This window comes from Alligator mississippiensis, chromosome 12 (genome assembly GCF_030867095.1).
Source record: "Alligator mississippiensis isolate rAllMis1 chromosome 12, rAllMis1, whole genome shotgun sequence".
Classification (NCBI taxonomy): domain Eukaryota; kingdom Metazoa; phylum Chordata; order Crocodylia; family Alligatoridae; genus Alligator; species Alligator mississippiensis.
The window spans coordinates 24646080-24670579 of record NC_081835.1 but is presented as its reverse complement, the minus strand read 5'-3'; the positions used below and the strand labels follow the sequence as shown (position 1 = coordinate 24670579).

The following is a 24500-nucleotide window of genomic DNA, read 5'->3' as shown; positions in this document are numbered from 1 at the left end:
TGCCATTAAGGGGCAGCAATAAACTGTGGAGTTTATTGCTCTGCAGTTTATTTCTCCCAGGAAGCTCCCAGGTATGCATCTGCACACGTGCCCAGAGCACAACACATTGAGCTAGGTCACAGCAGGCTTAATGTGCTGTGAAGGGGCTGGCTGGGGCACAAGTGTACTTCATTTTTGGGCTAGCCAGAAGGCAGCTCTGGCACTGAAGCACCCTCATACCCCAGCCACCCAATCAGCATCTACACATGCGCTGCTGTTCATGAGAAAACTCTGCAGTGGGGTATTTATGTGTTTACCCTGCTGCAGAGTTTATTCATTTTGTGCACCCTAATAGGGTGCATGTGTAGATGGTGAGAAGTTTACTGTGCAGTTAATCAGGCAGCTCCACAGTAAACATCTTGTGTAGATGCACCCATTTAAATGCAAAGCCCTTCACAGCACCAAAATTAATACTACACAGAGGAGTTAATGAAGATGTATAAGATGCAATACTTTTATTATGCTGATTCTATCTTTGCACTGGTCTCTGTTCTGCTTTGATAATAGAGTCTCAGATGGTTTTACTGGCCTAAGTGCCTTTTACCACCAGTGCTTGACATAATGACTGTGAATCTTGACATTGTCTCCAGTGTTTGAGTGATCTCCAGACTGGAATTACTGTTACGGGCTTTCTATAAAGCTGCTTCTGAACACAGGTCATGAGTTGCAGCTAGTGCAAATTAGGGTTGCCTAATGATGGAAATACATTACAATACTTCAATATTCAATAGACTTTAAAGCCTTCCTGTTCACTAAAAAATATTATTTGAAGAGTTTATATATAGGATCCTAGACAGTCTGAATCCTAACTCTCTGATATTATCTCTCCCCCCAGATGGGTCACTTGTGTCGGTACTTTTTAAGTTTAGATATCAGGTCTTGGAAGAAGAACTTTTCAGTGAAGAGTCCTCAGAATTAGAGGTGCACTAATACATTGGCTCATATCGGCACTGATAAAAGCAAAATTTACATTATTGGCAATTGGCTTTTTTTGGCTGATGGTGCTGATAATGTCGCATGCGTGTGCACAGCCAGGCAGCTTGGAGAGCAGCATCTGGCTGGTAAGTCTGTGAGGAGAAAAGGGGCAGGGGTGGGGCAAAGGAATGGGGGGGGCAGATTGAGGCCCCTATGGTGAGGGAGGGAGTGGGGGTGGGGGTGAGGCTGGGGAAGGGGCAGGCACTGCCCAGGTGCACTATGGACCTGCTAGTGGCCAATCTGGGGCATGGGGGAGGGTCGCTATCCTACCACTGGTGCACCCCGGGGGAGGCACAGAGGGGCACGTGCTCCCTGGATCGGTGCGGGTGAGGGCAGGCTGCTGCTGTGGGCTGGGGTCAGGGGCAGTGCCAGGCTCTTCTCTGTGGGTAGCTAGGCTGCAGCTGTGTGCAGGCCGGTCGGTAGCATTGCTGGAAGGATGGGTTCACGGGGGAGAGCTATGGCGAATTTTGGGGAGGCCACAGCTCACTGTGTCCCCCCCATCACCACCACCACCCACCTCGCATGCAAGCCTGGCCCTGCGCCCTGCTGAGAAGAGCCCGGCACCACCCCTGACCCCAGCCTGCAGTGGCAGCCCACCTTTGCCCCATGCATAGATCTGAGGGTCACGTAACCCTTCGTGTCTCCCCTGGGGTGCACCAGTGGCCAGAGCCGCCACCGTGCTCCTGGACAAGCCATTCACAGCTCTATCCAATGCACTATCCTGCCTCGGCTGGGCAGCGCCTGCCTCTGCCCCAGCCCCACCTCCACTCCTTCCCTCACTGTGGGGTCCTCAATCTGCTCCCTTCATGTCCCTGCCTTCCCCCCACCCCTCTTCCCTCAAAGACTTACCAGCCAGATGCTGCTCTCTAAGCTACCAGGCTGCATATTGGCAATCAGATGGGTATCAGCTGATATGGCTTGCTAATAATCGGCCATTGGTATGGGCCTAAAAAATCTTTATAGGTGCACCCCTACTCAGAATTTGGTTTCCACATGTGCTCAAGGGACCAAGTTTTGTAACTAGCAGGTTATGGTGAAAGGAGCATCAATTTAGACAGGATTTTGCTGGAGATTGATTAGTGCACCAGGCTATTATGTATCTTGAATACAGGTTTTGTTATTGCTTGAGGATTATAACTTTTATTGCAAAGTGTCCTTTTTACAACCACTTGTTGGCAGTATACCGTGCTTTAAATTTTTGTAAATGAACTAAAAGGCTTCAGCAGTGGGCAAGTGTCTTTTCTTAGTCCAAACATAAGCAGAAATAGATTTCTCTAAAAATTGTATTATTAGGATTTGTAAAAGCCAGTTTTAAACCAAACTGACATGTTCAGTCACTGGGTTATTTGATTCAATCAGGTGAAACTGAAAGCAGTTTGTTTATTTTGTCCCTTCTAAAAATATTTATGTGTGCTTAAAATATTAAATGGTCATTCCATCATTGTAATGTGTAAACACTCTTAATAATTAATTCAAACAATCAATTGATAAATGTTAGACCTAAATTACTTGACAGTGTCCCCTTAATACTCTGAGAGCAATACTGTAAAATATATGGTTAATTGTTCCAATGTTCATTCGAAGAATGCCATTACAATCTACTGATACTCCTGCCATGATATTGTGGTATGTAAAGCCAAGGTACTGAAGACTGCTTTCCCTATTCTGAAATATATAAATATTGTACTAAATGTGAGATATTAAGGGCCTAACCTGAAAGCGGAAGCTCAGTGCTGTAGGGCACCTGTACATGTGCAGAGAGGCTGCTCCAATGCACTGTAATTATAGTGCATCAAAGCAGACTCAATTAATTGGGGTCTGCTGGAGCATAGTAATTACTACGCTCCAACAGACACTAGCGTCATGTGTATCAGTGCCCCTGTACTAAAAAATGACGGTGGGGGCACTTTAACTACAGCTTGTTTAACAAGCTGTAGTTACAGTGCCCCTACTGCCATTTATCAGTGCAGGAACACTGATACATGTGACACTCCAGGTGCTTTATTTAGAGTGGCTCTCAGAGCCACTTTAATTAAAGTACACCCTCCCCCCAACTCCCAGAGCACATATATAAGCATACCCTAGACTCTTGTTGATTTATATTTTTCAGGATTGATCCCTAAATATGTAATAGCTTATTATAATCACTAAAATATTAAGTAATAGACCAGAAGTAACATGTTTTGTGTTTAATTTTGTATGTCTAGAGACTCTGCAGAATTTATAATTTACTCTGCTGCATTTGTTGAAGAATTACATTTTCACAGTCTCAGTTCATAGGGCAGACTTTGTTCTTTGCAAATGCCAATATTTGTTTTCTTGGTATGGTTAGTACAAAACAACATATTTCTATGAAATCTAAAATGATATGTCAGTATATACCATATACATAACTTCATGAAAGCCAACCACAGCTTGAACTTGTAATGATTTTCTGTGCCATTTTACATCAGATTTTTGTAAGAAAAAAGGAAAGATGGCTAGTAAGTGAACTGATCTTGGATGACTGCAGTGCCCAAAACTACTACTTTGCATGATGTTTATTTGCTGTGACTTGTCCATTCCTCCCTTTTCCAAAATCATCTTTATTTTCTTTTGTTTATGTTTGTTTGCTTTTGCTTTACAAATTACTTTGAACAATATTTGTCTGTACTGATGGAAAAGATTTGGGAAAATAAGCAAATGTCTAAAGGTGATTTATCAATATGAAATTAAAATGTGACTGTCATATTTAAAGTGCCGCATTACAGCAATGTCTAAAAAAATAATATTTTCCATAAAGGAAATTAACTTTTCTACAGAGAACTAGAACATAAGCTGTCTACCATATAAACCAGGGGCGGGCAATTATTTTGGGCAGAGCGCCGATTACTAGGGCTATATGATGCTTCAGTCCCTGATTTGATTCAGCGGAGATTCAGCCTGATTTGGTGGCTGAATCTCCAAATACAAATTGAATCAGGGGACCCTTTAATCTGTCCGAATCAATTTGGAACCCTCTGAATTGATTCAGAGAGATTCAGACAGTTTTGACAATTTAGACGTAGATGCAGCTTTAAATGTTTTTTCTACATATCTGTAGGTAACAGGGGCTCTGAACATTGAAGATGCAGCATCCCACAGAACCACTGCGGGGCTTGCCAGTGTGCTTAGCAGCAGACCCAAAAATGGACCAGAAGCACTTCCAGTCTACTTCCTGGTCCATCGGGGAGCATGCAGGGGGACCTTGCTGCACCCCCCCCTTGTCTCAATGACTGGTGCCTCCTGGGTCTGGGGGGAGCACCTGGAGTCCCCCTGTGGCCTATTGCTGAGCCAGGGAGGCATGGGGGGGAGGCCCCAGCGCGCTCCCCAGCAGACCCAGAAGTAGATCGGAACTACTTCCAGTCCACTTCCAGGTTCACTGCCGAACATGCTGGAAAGCCTCCTGTGCTCCTGTGGGACGCTCCATGTGCCCCAGCACCACAGTGATCACAAGCCACACTGGTACCTCAAGGTGTGTAGAAAATCTTTTAAAGCTGTGCCTGTGTCCAAATTGCTGATTCGCTGAATCAGCATCAAATCTTCAGATTTGGATTCAGCTGAATTGAATCAGGGACAGTAATCCGAATCAACGGATTGAATCACTGTCCCCAGTTCAGGCCAAATCTGAATCTAATAGGGCCCATTTTGCACAGCCCTACCATTTACTGAGTTTTGGCAAGCCATTGAGGGCTGCATGACAGGCAGCCAAGGGCAGATAAATATTAATTTTCTAAATTTTTAGGGGCCCCGCAGACTGGATAGAATGACCTGGAGGGCCACATCTGGCCCACAGGCTGCATTTTGCCCACCCCAGCATAGTCATACTCTTAATTGACATTCTGTGAGGGGCCCATGGGATAGCACACTGAAATTTGACAGAGTATCTGACTGTTGCTTGTCCATAGTTTGTTCTTCATTATACATAGTTTTGCAACATTCAATTAAGATGTTTACTTTAAAAATAAAAAAGAGAAATCAAGTAAATAAAAAAATGAAAAGAATATTTTGAGGACAGCTTCCCTGTTTTACTTGCTACCTGCCAGCATGTAACAGATTCTCTTCATTTCAGTGCTGTTAAGCTGGTTTGACATCCTGTTTTACAGAAAATGCAAGAATAAGAATGGCTTATTGTTAGAAAGAGGTAGGGAAGGAGACAACATGACAGGGGAGAAACAATGTTTAGGTAGACAATTTGAGAACTGGACTTGATTGGTTAAGAAGCCAAATACATGAATTTCCCCATGCTGGAACTGATGACTAGTATCATAGGGCTGATTAATGCAAGACTCTAGTGGTGACGAAACACTGACCTTTTTCTTCACTTAAAATAATCTATAATTACTTTTATCCTTTCCCAGGGTGGTAGGTTGGCAGTTAAAAATAAATACTGTTTTTAAAGTGTTGTATATGTGCAAAGTGCTGTAAGAACAGATGGTAGAGAAATAGAAACAAACAAAACTCAAGTTCTCCTAACTCCAAGGTGTCAGTGTTCAATATATAGAACTGTTTCTCCTTTATGAGCAGCTCTTTCAAAATTGCAAAAAGCAAATGTTCACGTAAAAGTGGCTTTTTGAATTCCATATGCTTTACAACTAATAGTTTCTAAACCTAGAATCTTGGCAGAAAAACAAAGTAGGAAATGTAAAATTCTGAGGGAAAAATTATCGAAAATATTGCCCAGCTTTAGATATTTTTTCACTAATTCTGCTTTGCTCTACTGTTAAATAGATTAGTGGTCTACTATTTTCATGTCCTGTAATATCAGCCTAAAGCCACTGCTGCTGTAGATATTGCAGTAAGTAGTGTGATGCTAAAAGTATCTAAACAGAAAATTAAGGTTAGCCCTTTTGCTCTTTTAGAAGTTTTGCTACGTATTTTTTTAAACTTATGCCCCAAATTTAATACTTTTACAAATGTCTTTGTACTGTGAAGGCAAAGTAGATGTTTCCCTAGTATTTTAATTGATCCAGAGTACTAGTCTATTGAAGTCATTAGGAAATCTGGGTTTTTTAAAGGATTTCTCCTAAAATGCCCATTTGTATCCACTCTAGATTCATTAGCAGTAACTGGCTGATATGTCAGGGTATCTGGATTGGAAAACAGAACACATCTGGTCATCCCATAGTTTTCATTATGCTTAGATCTGATTAAATTGTTGCAATGCATCTGGATCGCCTCACTAAGGAGATAACATCTAAATAAAGAAAAACCAACACATCTCCCTTTCCAGAGTCACATTGAGTAAACTAATGGATCAGGTTATTTTTTTACCAGCATCCAGATCTAAGCCTAGTTTTACCTGAGAAACACCCCAACATTTATTTTAAAATCTCTTTTTGCATAAATTGTGAAGATCCCATAGGACAGTGATGGAATGGGTGCTTAGTCTTTGTTAATGCATTATGACCAGTTGAATTAGTGCATCAATAATGTGTAAGACATATTTCAAGATAGGAAGGGTCTAAGCAAGCCAAATTAAATGATTTATAAAAATTCCTTTTCTCTGGGGCCCCACCCTTCAGGACCTGCTTCAGTTTCTGTGAAAGTCAGGTTCAGAAGTCCTACTGAGTTCAGTGGTGCAGTCAGGCCCTAAGTGCTAAGTCATCTTAGTTGTTAAACCCTAGCTCTTTGTCCTGGTTTACCATATAAGAAAAATTTCTGCCCTCTGTGCCCATTTAACATTCACAACTCTAAGAGATGACCCTTAAAACATTATCCTGCCTGTCAATTAGCAGGGACTATTAGAAAGTCACTACAGTGAGAAGGTCCCAGCATTGACCTCTCTCTCAAATGCCAAAGACTAATTTGTTCAGATGCATATGTGAGAACTGTTAAACATCACTGAGAATCAATAAAAAGATTCTAATTAATGGCCCGTTTCCCATTTCTGTGCTTACATGATGTGTACTGTGCATGTGTATTATATATGTGTGCATGTGTGCCTGTATATGTGTGCATACATATATAAACACATGTACATACATTCATATGTACATATACCTATACACACATATGTATATATATGTTACTTTTCCTTCAGTAGGCAATATTGTTTGTTTTGTTTTATTTTCTCATTAGACCACAGATTTTGTTTAAGTAATTTCTGTTTATGCAAACCTAAACAGAAGTATGCAGATATTTGACATTTAATGTGTAATCACAAACATTTGCACCCTGCCTGCTCTGTTCAGGGCTATTTTAGTGATGCCTGGAACACGTTTGACTCCCTCATCGTTATTGGCAGCATAGTAGACGTCGTTCTCAGTGAAGCCGATGTGAGTATACCCCAGCTTACTTTCCACAGTCCCTGCTTCTCTTTCCCGGTCACCCCACTATTTCCATCATCTGGACAAGTCACAGATTTTGATCTGATATTTCTAAGCTTTGAATACAGACCAGTCATAGCACAGTTCTGTTGATATGGGAAATAAATAGCCATGTACACTTCTCAGACTTGAAAGGAAAAGAATGTTTACTGGTACATCAGATGAGTCTAGAATGTTTCTGTGTTATAACACTGTCCTTTTCTTCTCTTTTTCTGTTTTTCTCTTGCCCTCTTTCTGCTCAATGCTTGTCCTAACAGCACTATTTCACTGATGCATGGAACACTTTTGATGCCTTAATTGTTGTTGGTAGCGTCGTTGATATTGCTATAACAGAAGTTAATGTAAGTAACAATTGTTTGTGCACTAAAAATTAATTGCTGTCATTGAGAAATACAGAAAATGTAAACTTTGTCTCATAAATCCCTTTTTAGAACTAAGTTCATTTACCTCCTGAAATAGAAGAGTAGTGAAATAAATATTATTCAATAACTATAACAAGATACATGCACACTCTCACAGAGGATAATAGTACAACGAGAATATTTTTTCTGCACATAAGCTATGTAATATACTTTAAAATTATCATAACTCTAGGCCTATGCTACTGAACATTATTGTTTTAAACCTGGTATTTTTTGTAGGTAACTTGATCTGACTATCAGGCATCTGTAAGTAATCCTAATAGCTGAGTGGTTTAATAAACCGGACACTTTTACACAAGAGACCTGGCTTGGAAGAGGATCTGAATGTTCATGTCTCCCATGTTGTGGGAGGCAGGATAAGCAAAGACAGTAAAGCTTTCTGTCCCTAAGGAGTAATATAGTGTGCATTTACAGTTTATGCCTGCTGAAGATCCATCCCATGCTGTTTTCCAGGCATGGTATAACTGCTGTACCACTGTGTTTTTCTTGGGGTTCCCAAAGAAGGATTCTGGCTGACTCAGCTAGGGTTGCTCCTGCAGACTCCAGCAGCTCTATGTCCCACTCCCTCCCAGTTACTCTCTGATAGTTTTAGAGCACAGTCTAACCAGAGATGGTAAAAGATACAAAGAGCTGCCTGTTATTATTCTTTCAAGAAGTACTGGAATGCCTGGCCCAGATGCTTTCTACAGGATTTTTGTTGTTGTTGTTGTTACCTGAATTTTTGCAAACTATTTGCCACAGATGTCTTTTTTCTTGTCAGGTCCTTCACCTTGCCGAAACCTCCTCTAGTTTCCCTGTGAAAATACACAGTTTGCATCATCTGCACTTAACAAATATTCAGTAGTGCATACAGTAGTTGCAAATATTAACATCCTGCTTTTAATTATGTTGAAAATGAGATTCAAGTTATGACTTACCCAAGGCCAGTGACGGAGCCAATGTCCAAGTGCAGCTATTCATCTAGTTTTTTGTTTAGGGGAAAAGGGGGAAAATATCACAGTAGCATTACTACATTCCTATAAAACATAAATTTCATCATTAAGGGTGCCTGTAGATGTGTGGAGAGGCTGCTCCCATATGCTGTAATTACTGCACATTGGAACAGACTCAATTAATTGAGTCTGCTGGAGCATGCTAATTAGTGCACTCCTACCAGCCTCTGCATCTCGTGTATCAGCACCCCTGCGCTTCAAAATGGTGGCAGGGGCATTTAAACTAAAGCTCATTTGATGAGCTTTAGTTAAAGCACCCCTGCCACCATTTTAAAGCATGGGGATGCTGATATATAAGACACTGTGGGCGTTTTAATTAGAGCGTATCTTGGAGCCACTCTAATTAAAGTGCCCCTCCCTCACCCCCAGGGCATGTGTAAAAATGCCCTCAATGTTAAAGTTAAATATGATTTAGAGAACTGATATTAAATTAAAAACTCCCATAAACCCACTCCATTTGCTTCATGTATTCTGGATATTATTGAAATCAAGTTTTATTAGCACATATGCTTATAGAAAGCACATTGTAAATTTATTTTCACATCAGAAACCTGATTGTTAGGCTCACACACATCCCATCAATCACAGAAACAGAATCATATGCCTTATTTAAACAATAATTTGTGCTTTGACTTTTAAATAACAAGTCACCGTGTTTAGAAAAATGAAACTTGTCAAATAATTGTGGCTAACAGATACATTTGAAATAATCACAGTCTCTTTTAAATATTCCTGGAAAAGAAAAAACAGGCATAATTGTGAAATAAATCATTTTTATTAATTAATGATTTGCTCAATTAATTTACGTAGAGCAAGATGACAAAGTATCTGATGAAGTAGGCCTTTACCTATGAAAGTTTGTGCCTGTGAACCAGTTAGTCTCAAAGGTGCAACAGTGCCCTTCCTGATTTAAGATTAGCATGGCTAACGACTTCTCAGTTCTTGTTAGTACCCAGGAGTATTGGATCTAAATCTTATACTCACACCAAGTAAACCACATTATTAAAAATGTAATAGTGCAGAAAATGTCTTGCTCTGGTATGCTGAGAGCCTATCAGCATTGCTGCTTAAACATTCAGAATGTGGTTGTTGACAGACAATAATGTGAGTAGTTTTGAAGCGTCTGTGATTCTAGTCTATTTGGTAAGTGCTGTAATATGCATGCAATTAAACATATAAACAAATTAAAACCCGATATGAAAAACAAATGTGTTGTTTAGCAGGATGCAGTGAGATTTTTTTTTCAGTACCTAAATAGCTATCAACATAGCAGAAGGTTTTTACAAATTTTCTCTAAAAACTTGAAATATTTTTGTAGCTCAGCAGATTTCATAGATTTCATAGACATTAGGGCTGGAAGGGACCTCAGAAGATCATCGAGTCCAGCCCCCCGCCCAAAGGGCAGGAAGTCAGCTGGGGTCAAAGGATCCCAGCAAGATAAGCATCCAGTTTGCTCTTGAAGGTGTTTAATGTAGATGTTTCAAATGAATACATAGCAGATTAAAGCTGACCAATAACCACAATCAAAATAATTTCAAGACTACTACATAATAAAAATTCCAACCTTATTTTATTTGTACTAGTAAAATTATTTAAAATGATAGGCCCAGCTCATGACTCACTGCTGTAAGCAGAGAGAGGTAGTTAGCTGTGTTAATCTGAAGTCAATCAGAAGGCAGGGTAGATATGCACCTTTAGATTATGGACAGAAATTATACATCAACCAGTATAAGTGATTGGAAACTGGTTCAAATCAGTAACACAACAGAAGTTCAGTGTACATAAACCACTTTCAAGATGGCCAAAACCAGTTTAAGATGAACCTGGATGGATGTAATGTCAGACTTAACTGATTTAGGTTAAATTGGTTTATTGAACTTCTGTCCCAGGTTCCCTTCAGATTCAAGTTAATTCATAGTCCCTCAGCATCCCAGGATGCTTTGCACTTTCCCTGCAAACTGGCACTCGCAGGGCTGGTGGACTAGCCTTAGCCTAAGCTGTCTGCTTCTGCAGAGCAGGGAGGCATACTCTAGCACCCCTGGCTTCTGCCTGAGCCATGACAGTCATGTGGCTGCATTTTTGGAATCAAAACTGAACATCTGTTCACTTGCTTATCAATTCAATCTACATAGTTTAGACTAACTTGCAACGATTGAATCGATTCAGCCTCAAGCTTTTTGACTGCTTGTATTTAACATTATAGACTAAATAAGATTATATATAGCGAGGACAAGCTACTACTGTATCATATTGGGGGATAAAAAGCTACAATAATGATGGTGTAGAAAGCTGAAAAACACAGTTTGAATCTCACATTTCAGACTAAGCTTGCACATCTGGCCATTAGAGAAAAAACTCTGGTATGTAAACTGAATAAACTGTAAATCTGAGCCAAATGCTGGTGAATGCTAATGGTTTAACAAGCGAACATTGTATCATTTTTACAGAGACGTTTTTTCAAGTTATAACTGCAGTTCAAGAATCAGATTTTCAAATGCAGCCTCCATATTTTGTTCCCAAATAACTCCTATTCTGGTATTTACATATCCAACCCTTTAATTACATATTCAGTTCAGGCACTTACATGTCAACCAATGTGTACACACAGTATGTTCTGTGTCTTCTTTGGCGTACACAAAACATTGGCCACCTAAAACTGCTTCCCCAAAAGGTCCAAGATATATCGAAGTGTGAACGGTAGTGAAAAATAGTTTGTGTGTGCTAGCTGTAGTTGAGAGCAGCACTTTGTTTTATACCGTGTTGACATTTTTTATTTGACAGCATTACTTGTGAGTAGAGCTTATTACTGCTAAACTTTTATTTGTTATGACCACTTACACGTTATACTAATTCACAAAATTGGCTGGAAAACTTGCTGGAGGAAAAGCTAGCGATCTCTACTCTATGTATATGCTGCATTCTGTATTTTGATTTTGAGTATTAGCACTTCCATTTCTTATTATCTTCACATTATACTCACTACAAAACATGCTTGTTGGTGGCGTCTTTTACTACTACACAGCAGGCTGTTTGATTTGTGGAGTAAATATTGTGAGTTTCAACTCTGTAAGCTTTTACATTTTACAACCCTGTACTATGCTTTGTTTGTTTGTAAAAGTTGAGGCTGTGGTGCTGTTTTGATATATTTCTGGGCTTGATTTCCCATTTCCAACATGAAATGTTTGATAATACAGACTGTTTATAACCACCCCAACCCCCGCTTTAATATGGCTATTGTTTGTGATTCTAACAGATATTTCTACCTTGTTAGTGTCATGCAACTGATTAATGCTTTTAATATTCGGTGTCAATATTTTCAGAATTATTTATTAATACTGTTAAATGCCAACCTTAAATGTGTCATTCTTAGCACGGCTTTTTTGTCTAACAACGAGAGAGATACTAAAATATCTATAGTTCAGCTATAGTGGTATATCGGCCATGTCTTTAATGAGATTTCAGACACCATTGTGACAGTTTCTGCACAAGTCACTAGGTTAGACATTATTTACACTGAGGCATGTAGTTTAACCCAGTATAGAAATGGAATAGATAAGCTGCAGCAGCAGTATCAGTTGCTTTTCAGCAGTGTAAATCATATCTATGTGAGGAGTTTGCTCTGGGGCAATTATAGTTGTGGCTCAGAATAGACATAGACTTAAAAATGTTCCAGACCTTACAAGGAAGTGAAGTCATTCAGACCCACGGACCAGCTGCACATTCCTATACATATGCATGTAGAAATTGTTTCATTCTATGGATGCAACGAGGCAACTTTCTGATCTTGTGTCGGTTTAAACCTCAAATAGCTCTGACTGTCAGTGGAGTAACTCCCAGTTTGCAACAGTGTGACATTTGTATCTAACCCAGCTTGTATGAGTGAGTAGGTGGGGCTCTAATTTCAGTGTCACCTAGATGGTAATATTAGGTGTCATCTCTCTATTTTGTTTTTTCATTACTTTTTTTTCATTTTAGGGTGTTATAACATTATATATGATGCCATGAGGTGGCTCTTGGGGTCTTCTTAACTCAGTCACAAGTGAGTGTGTCTATACATGTATTTATTATTGTGGCTTTTCTAATGTGCACTAAGTTTAGTACCTCCAATGTGAGATACTAAATTAATGCACATTAGGCTGCGCTAATGCACAGTGGCACGTTTTCATGCTTTTTAGTGATGCTTAATGCACAGCGGACTACTTTACGGTACATTAGCGTAATGTCACAGTTTTTACACGATGCCTTAATGTGCAGTAAAATAATCTATTGCGCATTAATGTGCATGTGTAGATGCACCCACTATGTCCAGAAGAAAACTTTGCTTTGTAGTCCTATAAAATACTGAATGCTCTCAATTCCAGTTGAAATCATTGGGAGTTCAGAGTGCTCAGCAGCCTGCACCATCAAACCTATGACCAGGAAAACCCATGAGGAATCTCGTTACACAGATAGCTGCAGAGCAACATATATTTTGGAACTATGCAATTCACAGTTTTGTTTCTTGGTTTACTTTGTCATTTAACACCCCTTCCTTTTACTGGTGCTTTTTTTCTGCCACCTAACTGGTTTTCATATTCATTTTATTTTTAGAAATTTTTAGAGGCAAGTATACTTAAGTAAATATATACATATATACAGTGTAGCAGTTTACAAATTAAAACCACTACTAAAGGTCATATAATTTTATGTCTTTGTCCACCTTTTATATTCACCAAGTTCACACTTGTGCCCCATGTGTTCTTATGGTACATGCAAGAGCTCTTTGGTCATCTAAAATGCTCCTTTTCAATTAACAAAGAAAATCACAGAGCAGTGACTGAGATATCAGACCTGGTCACCTCATTCTGCAGTTAGAACATATGTAATTAAATCACAAATAATAAAGGATAAACATTCCTGAAATGTAACAGCTGGAAACATTTGGACTTAATGGTTCTAAAGAGGATATTTCATATTTATTTGTGGAAAAACAGTTTGGATGACCAGAGGATGACTTGAAAGCATGTTCACGTTAGGTCCCCACCAGCAAATATGAGAGTTATTCATTCACGTGTATTTAAAAATTTTTTTGATAGCCACATATGATTGTTCACCAGCTGCTAAAATGTTGAAAAAAGATGAAGGTTTCTCTTGCCTGGTTTTTTGTGTATCTGCTTTGTCAGTGTCAGTAGGACAAGCCATATACTTAAAGTTTAGCACTTCCTAAAGGCTTTACTGATAAAGTGCCTACAGTGAGGGTACCCATAAACTCTACTCTGATTCCTCCACTAAATGCCATTCATCTTGGACTCTGTAAAAGGCAGATTTTCCAGTTTCCTACTGCAGACAGTCATGGAGCATAGCTACATGACAAGCCGCAAAGATGGTACCACAGGAACAGAATTTTCCTCTCAGTTCTGTAGGCATAAAATTGTCATTCTTATCATTTCAGGGCTTTCAGTAGCATAGTGGCGACTTATATCCAAGTTTAGATGCAAATTATTTATAAGTCAAGCAGAACAGAGAAGGGATCTGTAGATTTCTGTTTAGATTTTGATTCTGACCTCATTTGTATTCATTTTATCATAGTGATAAAGCTTCCATTGACTTAAATATAGTCATGATTTTACTCACTGTCTTCCCCAGAATTTATCGTGATTTATGGCTATTTGAGACCCAGACCTTTAGTTATTATTCATTCATTTTCACATCTGTAAATTCCTGGACAGCTGTACCCAGGAAGCTCCCAATCAACACGTGTACCAACAGGCTAGATTATGAACCCTTTAGTGTACATACAGATGTTCAAGGAGGTTACATCATGTTAAAAATAGCCAACCCAATCTAACTTAGTCCACCCAGGTGTAGACCTTACACTTAGATCCCTAGTTAAATGGATCTAAGTGCGAACTGTTCAGAAGTTCAGGACAATTAGATTGCTCTAAAAATGGCTGACTCGATTTAAGTTAAGTGTACCTCTGTGATAGTCTAACTTAGATTGGGTCCAACAAGACTGATCTACCTGAACTTCTCTACAGTTCCCAGCACTGCCCTGGGGCTGAGAAAGCCTGGGTGTTAGCCCTAGCCCCAGGGCTGTGCTTTTCCTACCTAACCCCCCCCGGCACTGTGCTATTTTAACCTCCTGGCCTCTCCCCCCACTCCCAAATGGACAGCCCCCAGCATGGACCAGCTACCCCCTACCCCACTGAGCCCACCCCCCATTCTGCAGGCTGCTGCAGGTGCTGGTTTTACTGGTGTTTGCCAGTGCTGGGAGAGGAGGAAGTAAGCTGGGCTGTGGGAAGGGGCAGGTGACATGGCAAGGGTTGTTCATCTGAAGGTAGGGGTCAGGAGGCCAAAAATAGCTCCTGGTCCCAGGGGTGGGGGGAAAGATCCTCTCCATCCTCCCCCCAAGCCTCCCTGTGAGCCCCTCTTATTTTACCAACACTTCCCAGACCCCACCAAGTCCCCCATGGATTCCTGCTTTCCCCCAAATCCCCCTTGCAGACCCCAGTAGCCTCTGGAACTCCCAACCCCCTCCCCACAGACTCTGTCTGCCCCCTGATCCTCCCTGAGCCTGCTTGCTGCCCTCCAAACCCCTCCCTCCTGTTAGCTCCCCTTGATGCCAAATTACCTTAGATTGGGTGGCCATTTTTAATTAAATCGAACCTCCCTCTAACCTCCCTTAATGTCTGTACATACTCTTACTGCCTGGGAAATGGTCAATTCCAGTAATCCAAGTGAGCTGAGTGAGACCATCCATGTAGTAAGCTACTTACCACTCAGTGGGTGCATCTACACATGAAATTAACATGATGCAATCAACTTTGGAGCAGTATGAGCTGGAGTCAGCTGCTCCTGTGGGCAACATCTACATGTGCACCTGGGACAGCAGCTATTTGAGCCAAGGTGAAGCAACCCTGGGCTGGCAGCAGGCTTGGGGGTGCAGGCCCTGGGCTCCAGGTGGCGGCATTGGGCACCCTCATGCCTCTGTCAACCCCTGTCCCTGACAGTAATATCTTACAGTGGAGTTAGTTAATTTACTGTGCTCTAATACTGGTGCACGTGTAGATGGTGACACTTTACTGTGGAGTGAATTAGTCAACTCTGCAGTAAAGGGCACTTTTAGATGCACCCAGTATGACCACAGGTAGCAGAATCTGGCCTTAGACGATTGCTCCTGCAAATAAGTGCTTTGCATATATCCATTTTCAATTAGATATTCAGAGGGATCCAATAAAGGAATTAGGTGCCTAAGACTAGGGACTGAAGGTACACATAAATTGGTTTAAGTGATCAGAAATTGGTTTAAACATGTAACAGAACAGAAGTTCAGTGCACATAAAACAGCTTCAAAATGGCCGAAACTGGTTTAAGATTAACCTGGTTGAATGTCGTATCAGACTTAACTGATTTAGGTCAAACAGGTTTATGGAACTTTTGTCCCAGATCCCTTCCTGGTTTAAGTGAAATCAGAGTCCCCCAGCATCCCAGCATGCTCTGCATCCCTGGGCTGGGCTGGGCTGGGCTGGGCTGGGCTGTCTGCTCCTCTGCTCTCTAGCCAGAGCAAGGGCAGGGGCATGGCCAAATGCTGGCCTACCATGGTCCCCTGAGGCAAAGGGGGCAGGGAGGGGGTTTATTCCTCCCTTCCTCCCCTCTCCCACCAGGGGACCCCAGCTGGGGTCTGCCTGGCTGGGGCAAAGCAGCCCCTGTCAGGCCTTTTCCATCCCCAACCACTCTCACTGCTCAAGTGGTGGGGGGCATGGCCAGATCCTGACCCAGAGCAGCTGCCTGAAGTGAAGGGGTGAGGGGAGGGGAGGATTAATTCCCCCTCACTCCCATCTCCACCTGCACAGGTCCCCAGCCAGGTCCCTACCTCGTATTTCACCCAGCTTGCTGCTCCAGTAGGCCCTGGGCAGCAGGTCCTGGGCAGCTGCCTGAGGCAAAGGGGTGAGGGGGTGGGGAATTAATCACAAGATCCCTCCCATCTTCCCCTGGGGAACCCCAGCCGGTAACTGCTGGGCCAGGACGTACCAGCCCCTATCAGGGTCCCCCCTCCTCGCCACTCCAGCGACAGGGGTGTGGGTGTGGCCAGACAATGGCCAGCATGGCCTCCTGTGGTGAAGGAGGCAGGGACAGGGTGTATTCCCCCTGGGAGGATAAACAGGTTGAGTGCCCCCTGACAGGGGCTACTGCACCCCAGCCAGGCAGACCCTGGTTGGGGTTCCCCAGGGAGAGAGGGGAGGGAGGGAGGAATAAATTCCCTTCCTGCCCCTTTCACCTCAGGGGTCCATGCCAGCCAGCATCTGGCCATGACGCCACCCCTGCTGCTGGAGCCAATGGTGTTCTGGAGAGCACAAACCTCTTCCCAGTTTGGGAACTGTGCTGTGGATGGGAGCGGGGCAGGGAGATCCGCCATAGCCTGTGCAGGGTGAGTGGCAGTGGTGGGTCTTGGAGGGGTGGCTATGAGAGGCTAAAAGTGGTGGCAGTGTTGGGGGGAGCTTGGAGGAGTAGGGCCACCCAAAAATTCACCTTAGCCCCTGTAGCCACCCTTCCCAGCACCACTGCCACCACCGCTCACCCATGCAGGCTGTAACAGCTGTGCCTGCTTTGCTCCCACCCACAGTGCAGCCCCCCACTGGTAAGAGGTTTGCGCTCCCTGAGACACCATGACAGGGGCTGCTGTTTAAACCCCTCCCCAATCATACTCAGGCTTGAGGTTTAAACCCTGAGATTTAACACCCTCCCCAATCATAGTCAGACCACCTGGGACCTGGCTGTACGTCCCTTGCCCCCAGCTCAGCTTCCTTCTAGCCTTCAGGCCACTGCAGAAGGGAAGGGAGGGCTCACTAGTGCCTCCGGGCATCTAGCCTGAGCCACTGCAGGCATGTGTCTGCATTTCCGGAATCAAAATTTGAATGTCTAGTCACTTGCTTGCCAGCTCAATCTATGCAGGTTAGACTAACCTGTAAAGATTGAATCAATTCAGGCTCGGGCTTTTTGACTGTCTGTACATAGCCTAACGGTTAAGCATGACAGTATCTGGCCTTTAGGCATCTGATCCCTGCAGTGAAATCCAGTCATCTGGCTTAGGAGGTGCAGAGAGTTAGGTTCCTCCAAATGGGATCCAAAACAGCCAGTATACTGACCAAGGAGCTTCTTAAACTGACTGAGAAGAAATGCTGAGCACAGAGTGGTTTTTGAATGTGGAGCATAGAAAGCATCTGTAATATTGTGAAAAAAAATCTTCTGCTTGATATAATCACTGCCATTACACTTTTATTAGAAACTGAGGTCATCCTTCATGTTTTTAAAGATGTTTTAGCAACCTGAATGCTTTTTTTACCTGCATGATTGCCACCATGTGTTTGTAACTCAGATGTTTCCTGCTGTTTTAGCAATCATCAGTGAACTAATATGTTATGCCTTGGCATAGATGTAGTGTCCTTTGGCATATGGTCATAACAAGAAACATTTGATCTCCACTGTGTACTAACATTCACTGCCTAGCCCCACATTTTTTTATTTTCAACACAGACTTGCAGTTTGATTCCAATGCCTGATTCGATCAGTTGTACATTGTTTACAATTTGATATATTGTAGCTTAAAATATGCATTTCCCAAATATGTTTGTTTGAAGCTTTATTTTCACTACAGTGTGTGGGGTGTAGAATAGGGGTTCCCAAAATGTGGTGTCAAGGCCACGTGCAGCTTGTGAAGTGTTTGTTTGCAGCACATAAAGAGTTGCAGTTTGGTTACCTCAAAATATCAGCAAGAAAAAGTCAGCTGCATAAATTCCACTCAAGCTTGAATTAAACAATGATGCTGAATTCCCTTATTGTAACTTTTTATATGAAGGCATATTATACTATGTCTGTCCCCTAGCATATCTCACCCATTAAATGGCCCTCCCCGAACAAAACTTTGGGAAACCCTGATATAGAATATAAGGAGTTATTACTTGGGAAATATGTTTAATTCCTTATATACAACAACTAGATGCCTGACCTTAAAGTGTTAATTTAAGCAGGTTGTAAAGCAGGTTGGATTTGTGAGTCAAGAGGAAAGGTTTGTTATCATTTACTCTTTCTTGAAGAAGAAAATTGCTGAAGTGGATACTGAGTCACTCAAAATGTAAGCACATGCTAAGAAAATATTATCCCCAGGTGAACTTAAATTTGTGTTCAACATTAAGTATAAAATTATGTGTTTCATCAATTCAGGCCCCTTTTGTAGTTGGATCATGGCTCTCATGTATACCTGTATAACTCCAGTGAACCTAGAGGGCAATCAGTGTAGGCAAAACTGGCTCATTGAATAGAGTTCGTGTTCTACAGGCTTATGCTCCACAGATGTTGTAATACAGGTAAACCAAACCTCAAAGGAAGTGAAAGTTTTAGATATGTGCAGTCATCTTGGATTGAAGTCCCTGGAGATATGTGCCTGTCTCCTTGGGGACATGTTGCTGTAATCTAGTACAGTTGGTAATTTCAAATACACAAAACCTACCAAACCTAGGAGCCATATAGCAGTCAATACTCAGGGTTCTTGGGAAGTTGGATCACTATAATCTACTAGTTAAACCAGAACAGTTGATGCACGTTGTAACAAACAGGGTGCTTGTAGGAAATAGTCCTTCAAACTTGCACCCTGGTTAAAAGAATCACATTGTGCCCTGGCCAAAACCCTTGTTTTTCAGTGAACTTCTTGCTTATAAATGTACCTTTAATATGCTGTGCATAGTTCCATTAATTGAAGTAGGTACCTAGATGATGCAGTAACTGATATAAGAAATGTGAGAGAGAGAGATTGGATACAAAAGGTTCTTCCTTTAAAGCTTTGCTATTGAAAGTACTTGGCCTCTGAGGGCCAGAAGTTGAAGGTTTTTGCCCATGAGGTGAAAAACAACATTTCAGCAGAAGTGTATTTCAGTGCCTCCAGCTCTACACTAGTGATTATTTGTAAAGAAGACATATTTTTCCCCTTTCAACCCTGACTTCTTCTCACCAGTATCTATAATTCATAATCCCTTGTCTATGACATCATAATCCTCTCTAACAGTAGTAGACTAGCTGTCATAAACAAAGGATAAAGATCATTTAGCCTAAAGAAACTGTGGTGAAAAGTTAAATTATGAGAAGTGGTTGTAAGGATATACAAATATGTCCATTGACTTTTAGACAGGACAAAAAATCTTAGGGATCTTATATCTACCTCCTCCTGAGCACCTGCACCAGTACTGTACACATTTGGCACTCTAATAAAATCTCAGTCTTGCCATTCAAGGGTGGAAATTGAAGTGATAATATGTAGAAAACGTGGATTCTCAAAACTGCTGTCCAGTACAGTGGCCATGAATGGTATCTTTAATAATCAATATTGAAAAATATCTTACTTCCCTGCACATCATTTTCAATGACTGAATTTATTAAAAAGTTATTAAACACAATCCCCCAGAGCTAATGTTTATATTTCCTATTGCACTTTAATATCCTAATCCTTTTACTTGCATATTTGGAGCCCAGCCCTGCTCCCATTGAAGCATATAGAAAATCCCCCACTGATTTAAACAGAGGCAAAATCAGCATAATGCCAAAAAGCTAAGTGGCATGAATCAACATAGTGCTAGGGCTCTTTTGTCAAAGAAAGAGCCATTATTTCCATAAGAAATAACAACCATACTGATATTTTGATAAGCCACGTGTGTCAGTATGGATTTGTGGTTGATTTAAGTAAGTTACTTTATTGATTTATTTCTGAATTAAATGATCCTTCGTGATATTTTTGTTGGATTGTTTATTGTTTTATATTTGCATGGTTCACTTCTACTTTTTAAAATATTCAGTGACCTTCTGATACAGTAGTTATCTTACATCAGTGTTCTTTTAACCTCTTTCTTGTTTTTTTACAAATGCTTAAAGCATGTAGACACTATCTGATTTTACAAAGTGCTCTATTTAATGATGTTTGTTCAGATATCTGAGGACAGAATCTAGTCCTCAATTAGCATTTATGTAGCATGTAGCAATTAGGTAGTATTCCTTTAAATAACCTGTAGATAGTCTAGAATCTTTGTTTTGGATTCTATATTTTAGATTTCAGAAATTACCAGAACCCTACAGAGCAGCCATGTATATAGGCATGTATTCTTCTGGTTCTGGATGCCGTTTTAATGACACTTTTCTATTAGCAAAAGGCCTCCTGTTGACAAAAAAGCGCCTTTGTAAGTATAGCCTATTTTGTTCAGGGAACTAGAATAACTCATGCAAGCAAAACCACTCCTTTTTGGTGGTATAAGATGCATCCCAGCCAGGAGGAACTCTGGCATAGCTATGTCAGTTTAGTATTTTTGTAATGAAGACCAAGATTTGTTCTGATGATTCCACAGAAGACATTCTGAACTTATAGATTTATTTTATATAAAATGTGTGTGTCTTTATGGAAAGTCCTAGAGAACTGAATAGAACTTGAAAACATTTCTCCTGGTTATTGAACTTCCTTCCAGTTGTGATAGATTATTAGATCCCTGCTACAGCCACAATACAGATGATTATTAAATTTGCAGTAGATTTTTAGTGAACCACCTGTAGAGGTTTAGCAAATGTCTACCAGGCCCTCTTATTCTAATCTCTATTAAATTCTAAATTTGCACAGGACTTTTCTAGTAGGTGGGGAGAGAGTGGGGAGAGGGTGGCTTGACCTGCTGATGCAGAATGAAAGCCTGTTGCATTCAGATCTAAGAATCATTTCACGTAGGCTTATGACCATTTAAATATGCAAGGCTGTTTCTGCAAGGAAGAGGATTGGGAAATACTGAGAAAAATTTAGACTGGGATTCTTTTCTGTGGGCCTCAGAAGTTGTCTTAGTGAAAAAAGGGGGGTTACATGAGCCTCTGTCCTCCATACAGCTTGTTTGGAATAATACAGTATTATTCCAGATTAGCCTGCAATCCTTGCTCACACAGAGACACATGTTTCTGTACCAGCCTTAATGCAAAAGCACTGTGGATGACCAGGGTATGCATGTAGGCTGGCTTCTTCTCTTGCATGCCTTTTCAGGGTTTGGTTTGAATCTCTTTGGAGCACATAGTTCATGCCCCCTCCTGGTGACCTCTTGGATATCAACCATCTGAAAGGAGGTGCATCAGGTGTACAGTGCACTGTGGAGCATCCTGCAATTTTCCCAGCGGTTTTACTTCAGCACATGGTTTCCTAGAAGAATCTAGGACACAGACACCACTATTCCTCCAGGGGATCCAACTATAGTGAGACCCATATGCATCCCTCCAGCACATCTAAGCATATCAAGAGCTGAATATACCTTATGAATAAAAAGTCCTATATATTAGGGGTTCTAAAAATGCACTTTGTAAAGGTTACAAAGTAAGTTTTAGGCAGAATGTGTCCCTCACCTGTGTAACAAAAGACTTGAACATGGTATTGAAAACTCTGCTTTCCCTTATCCCATCTAACCTCCTTGTCTGCAAACCAGACAGACCCAAAATGTCTTGTGGACATCAGCAAAATTGTCCATGTGTAATTGTGAACAGATGGATGGATTGGGGCCCAGTAGCTGCAAGCAGAGGGGATCCTGTGCTGCAGGAGAAATTAATTGTACCATTTTTTTTGGTGAGCACTGTAGCTTTGGGAGCCATAAGTGGAGAGGTGCGTACGAAGGTAGAGCCATATGAGGGAAACTCATTAAGGGAACCTTCAAAAAGTTTGTAGCAGCTTCTATTCTACTGCATCCTTCCTTACCTAAAAACTCCAGGAAGGGCAGCATGCCCAGAGTCTTCAGGGAAGCTGTGAGTAGTGTCCATGAATTTGCTAGGGATCTGTGGGTTCCAAAAATGAAACTTCTGCTCAACTTCAGGCATAGGCTTTGACTTTTATTTTTGCCAGGGAGGCCTAAAATGAGGGTCATGTGGAAAGTTTTATGCATTTCAGGTGTGATCCCTCTTCTCAAGGGGCAGGGGTGGGGGTCAGGGGCCTCAGGTCCCCATGTACTCAGCACCTCTGTTTTCAGGAAGTGTGGACCCTTCATTCTCTGTCCTCTTGGCCACCCCATTCTCATGGGACTGTCTGGGGAAAACTCCACATGTGAAATCTCTGCATGGTTTTTCACTTTCTTGTATAGATGGAAGTCAGTCTAGCCTAGAATTTTACCCATGGTTTTCAGACCTGTGTTTGATCCCATGTAAATTGTTAGAGCTATTCTGGATAGCATTTGTTCCTTTAACTTCTGGCATACCCATTTAAAAATCAAACTTAAAACCTGCCTGGATAAGAATACAGTTCTTTAAGCAGCAAAGCTTAAAACAGAAGCAGTCTTAAGGTATCAACTGTGCTATGAATGATTGCTTATCTCTGTAGCAGAGTAGTTAGGCACTGCCAAGCAGAATATTGAGCAGTGAATAATACGGTTAAATAGCTCAGTGAATCATTTCACTTTAACATGATATTATCAAAGTCTAATTATTTGCATATGGTGGACAAACCAGTGAATGATTAATTAAACCTCAGAGAAGAGTACTGTAAAAGAGACTGAGAAATCCAGCTTTGACAAAAGCTTTTGTCTCTAGTTTTATTTACTGCTTATTTCCACAATGTAAAGCATCTTTCTCTCCTGGAAGTCAATGGCAAAGCTCTTATTGGCTGATTTAGGAGTAGAAGCAGGCCCTATTCTAGTTATTCTTTATTTTCCAATGACTTGTCTTAGCTTTTTCATAGTATGCTTTTTGTATGATTTCATCAGCAATGCAATATGAACTGCTGAAAGGCATTTTAAATAAGAATATCCAAGAAGTATACACTTAAAAAAAAAGAAGCTTAATTTACATTTAGAAATGAAAAATGTCCTTCCTCCTTTTTATGGTAACTCTGATTTTTTTTTTATTTTAATATGTAATATTCTTAATTTTTTTAAGCCAAAGCCAACTGAAACAGTCACAACTGATGAGTCTGGGGTAAGATTAGTAAACTGACCCCAGTGGTTTTATCTCTACTTGAGTTTATTCTTTTACCATGTCTATATCTTCCACTGATTTTTCTGTATTCTTCATAACTCTCCTACTTGAAAGGTGTATGCAGTGGTTTGCATTCATTATCAATGTACTATTGAACTCTGCTACAAACAAACCCAACATGATCCTATTAACAAACTGGAAAAACTTGGAAATGCATGTGATGTGTGAGGCATTTCTAAAGGTCCTGTGTTTTTAGCATGTAATTTTTCCTTTCATATCATGCTTATAAACATGAAAAGGCCCTACAGATACGTTTTTCAAATCTTACCTTTCTTACCTTGCATTTGATGTTGTTTCTGAAAGTGTTGCATGCCGTGCTCTGTATTTGATTTGACTTCTCAATGATACCCTTCAGAACTCTGAAGACAGCGCTAGAATCTCCATCACTTTTTTCCGTCTCTTCCGGGTGATGCGACTGGTGAAGCTTCTCAGCAGGGGTGAAGGAATCCGAACTTTATTGTGGACATTTATTAAGTCATTTCAGGTTAGTAAACTCAACTTAAATCTGTTTTTAATTGAAAGTAAAGATAGTTCTCATGCAATTTATTTACCTGCAATTACATGAAAATGAGAGGACCTAGGTGAAATCCTGTTCCCATTGAAATTGGTAGAAGTTTTATGACTGATGTTGAAGTCCAAGATTTCACCCTTAGTCTTGCAATCTTGGCTGTTACGGTGACAGTTAGAAACAGTCTAGTTTGTAAAAGTGGCTTTAGATATTT

At 41.0% G+C, this 24500-nt stretch overlaps 1 protein-coding gene and 1 long non-coding RNA gene across 2 annotated transcripts in view; one reads left to right on the top strand and one right to left on the bottom strand.

The window, feature by feature from the left end:
- CACNA1D (calcium voltage-gated channel subunit alpha1 D) overlaps positions 1 to 24500 on the top strand; it is a 444991-nt gene that overhangs the window by 329131 nt on the left and 91360 nt on the right. Inside the window, exons 30-31 of the mRNA XM_059716031.1 lie at positions 7619 to 7702; positions 24134 to 24262. Of these exons, the coding sequence (XP_059572014.1) occupies positions 7619 to 7702; positions 24134 to 24262 (213 nt within the window). The remainder of the gene's footprint in view (positions 1 to 7618; positions 7703 to 24133; positions 24263 to 24500) is intronic.
- Positions 7356 to 8770, bottom strand: LOC132244548 (uncharacterized). Its single transcript, XR_009456109.1, has 3 exons — positions 8701 to 8770; positions 8497 to 8577; positions 7356 to 7685 (listed from the first exon to the last, which is right to left on the bottom strand). It is a non-coding gene; the product is annotated as an uncharacterized LOC132244548 (long non-coding RNA).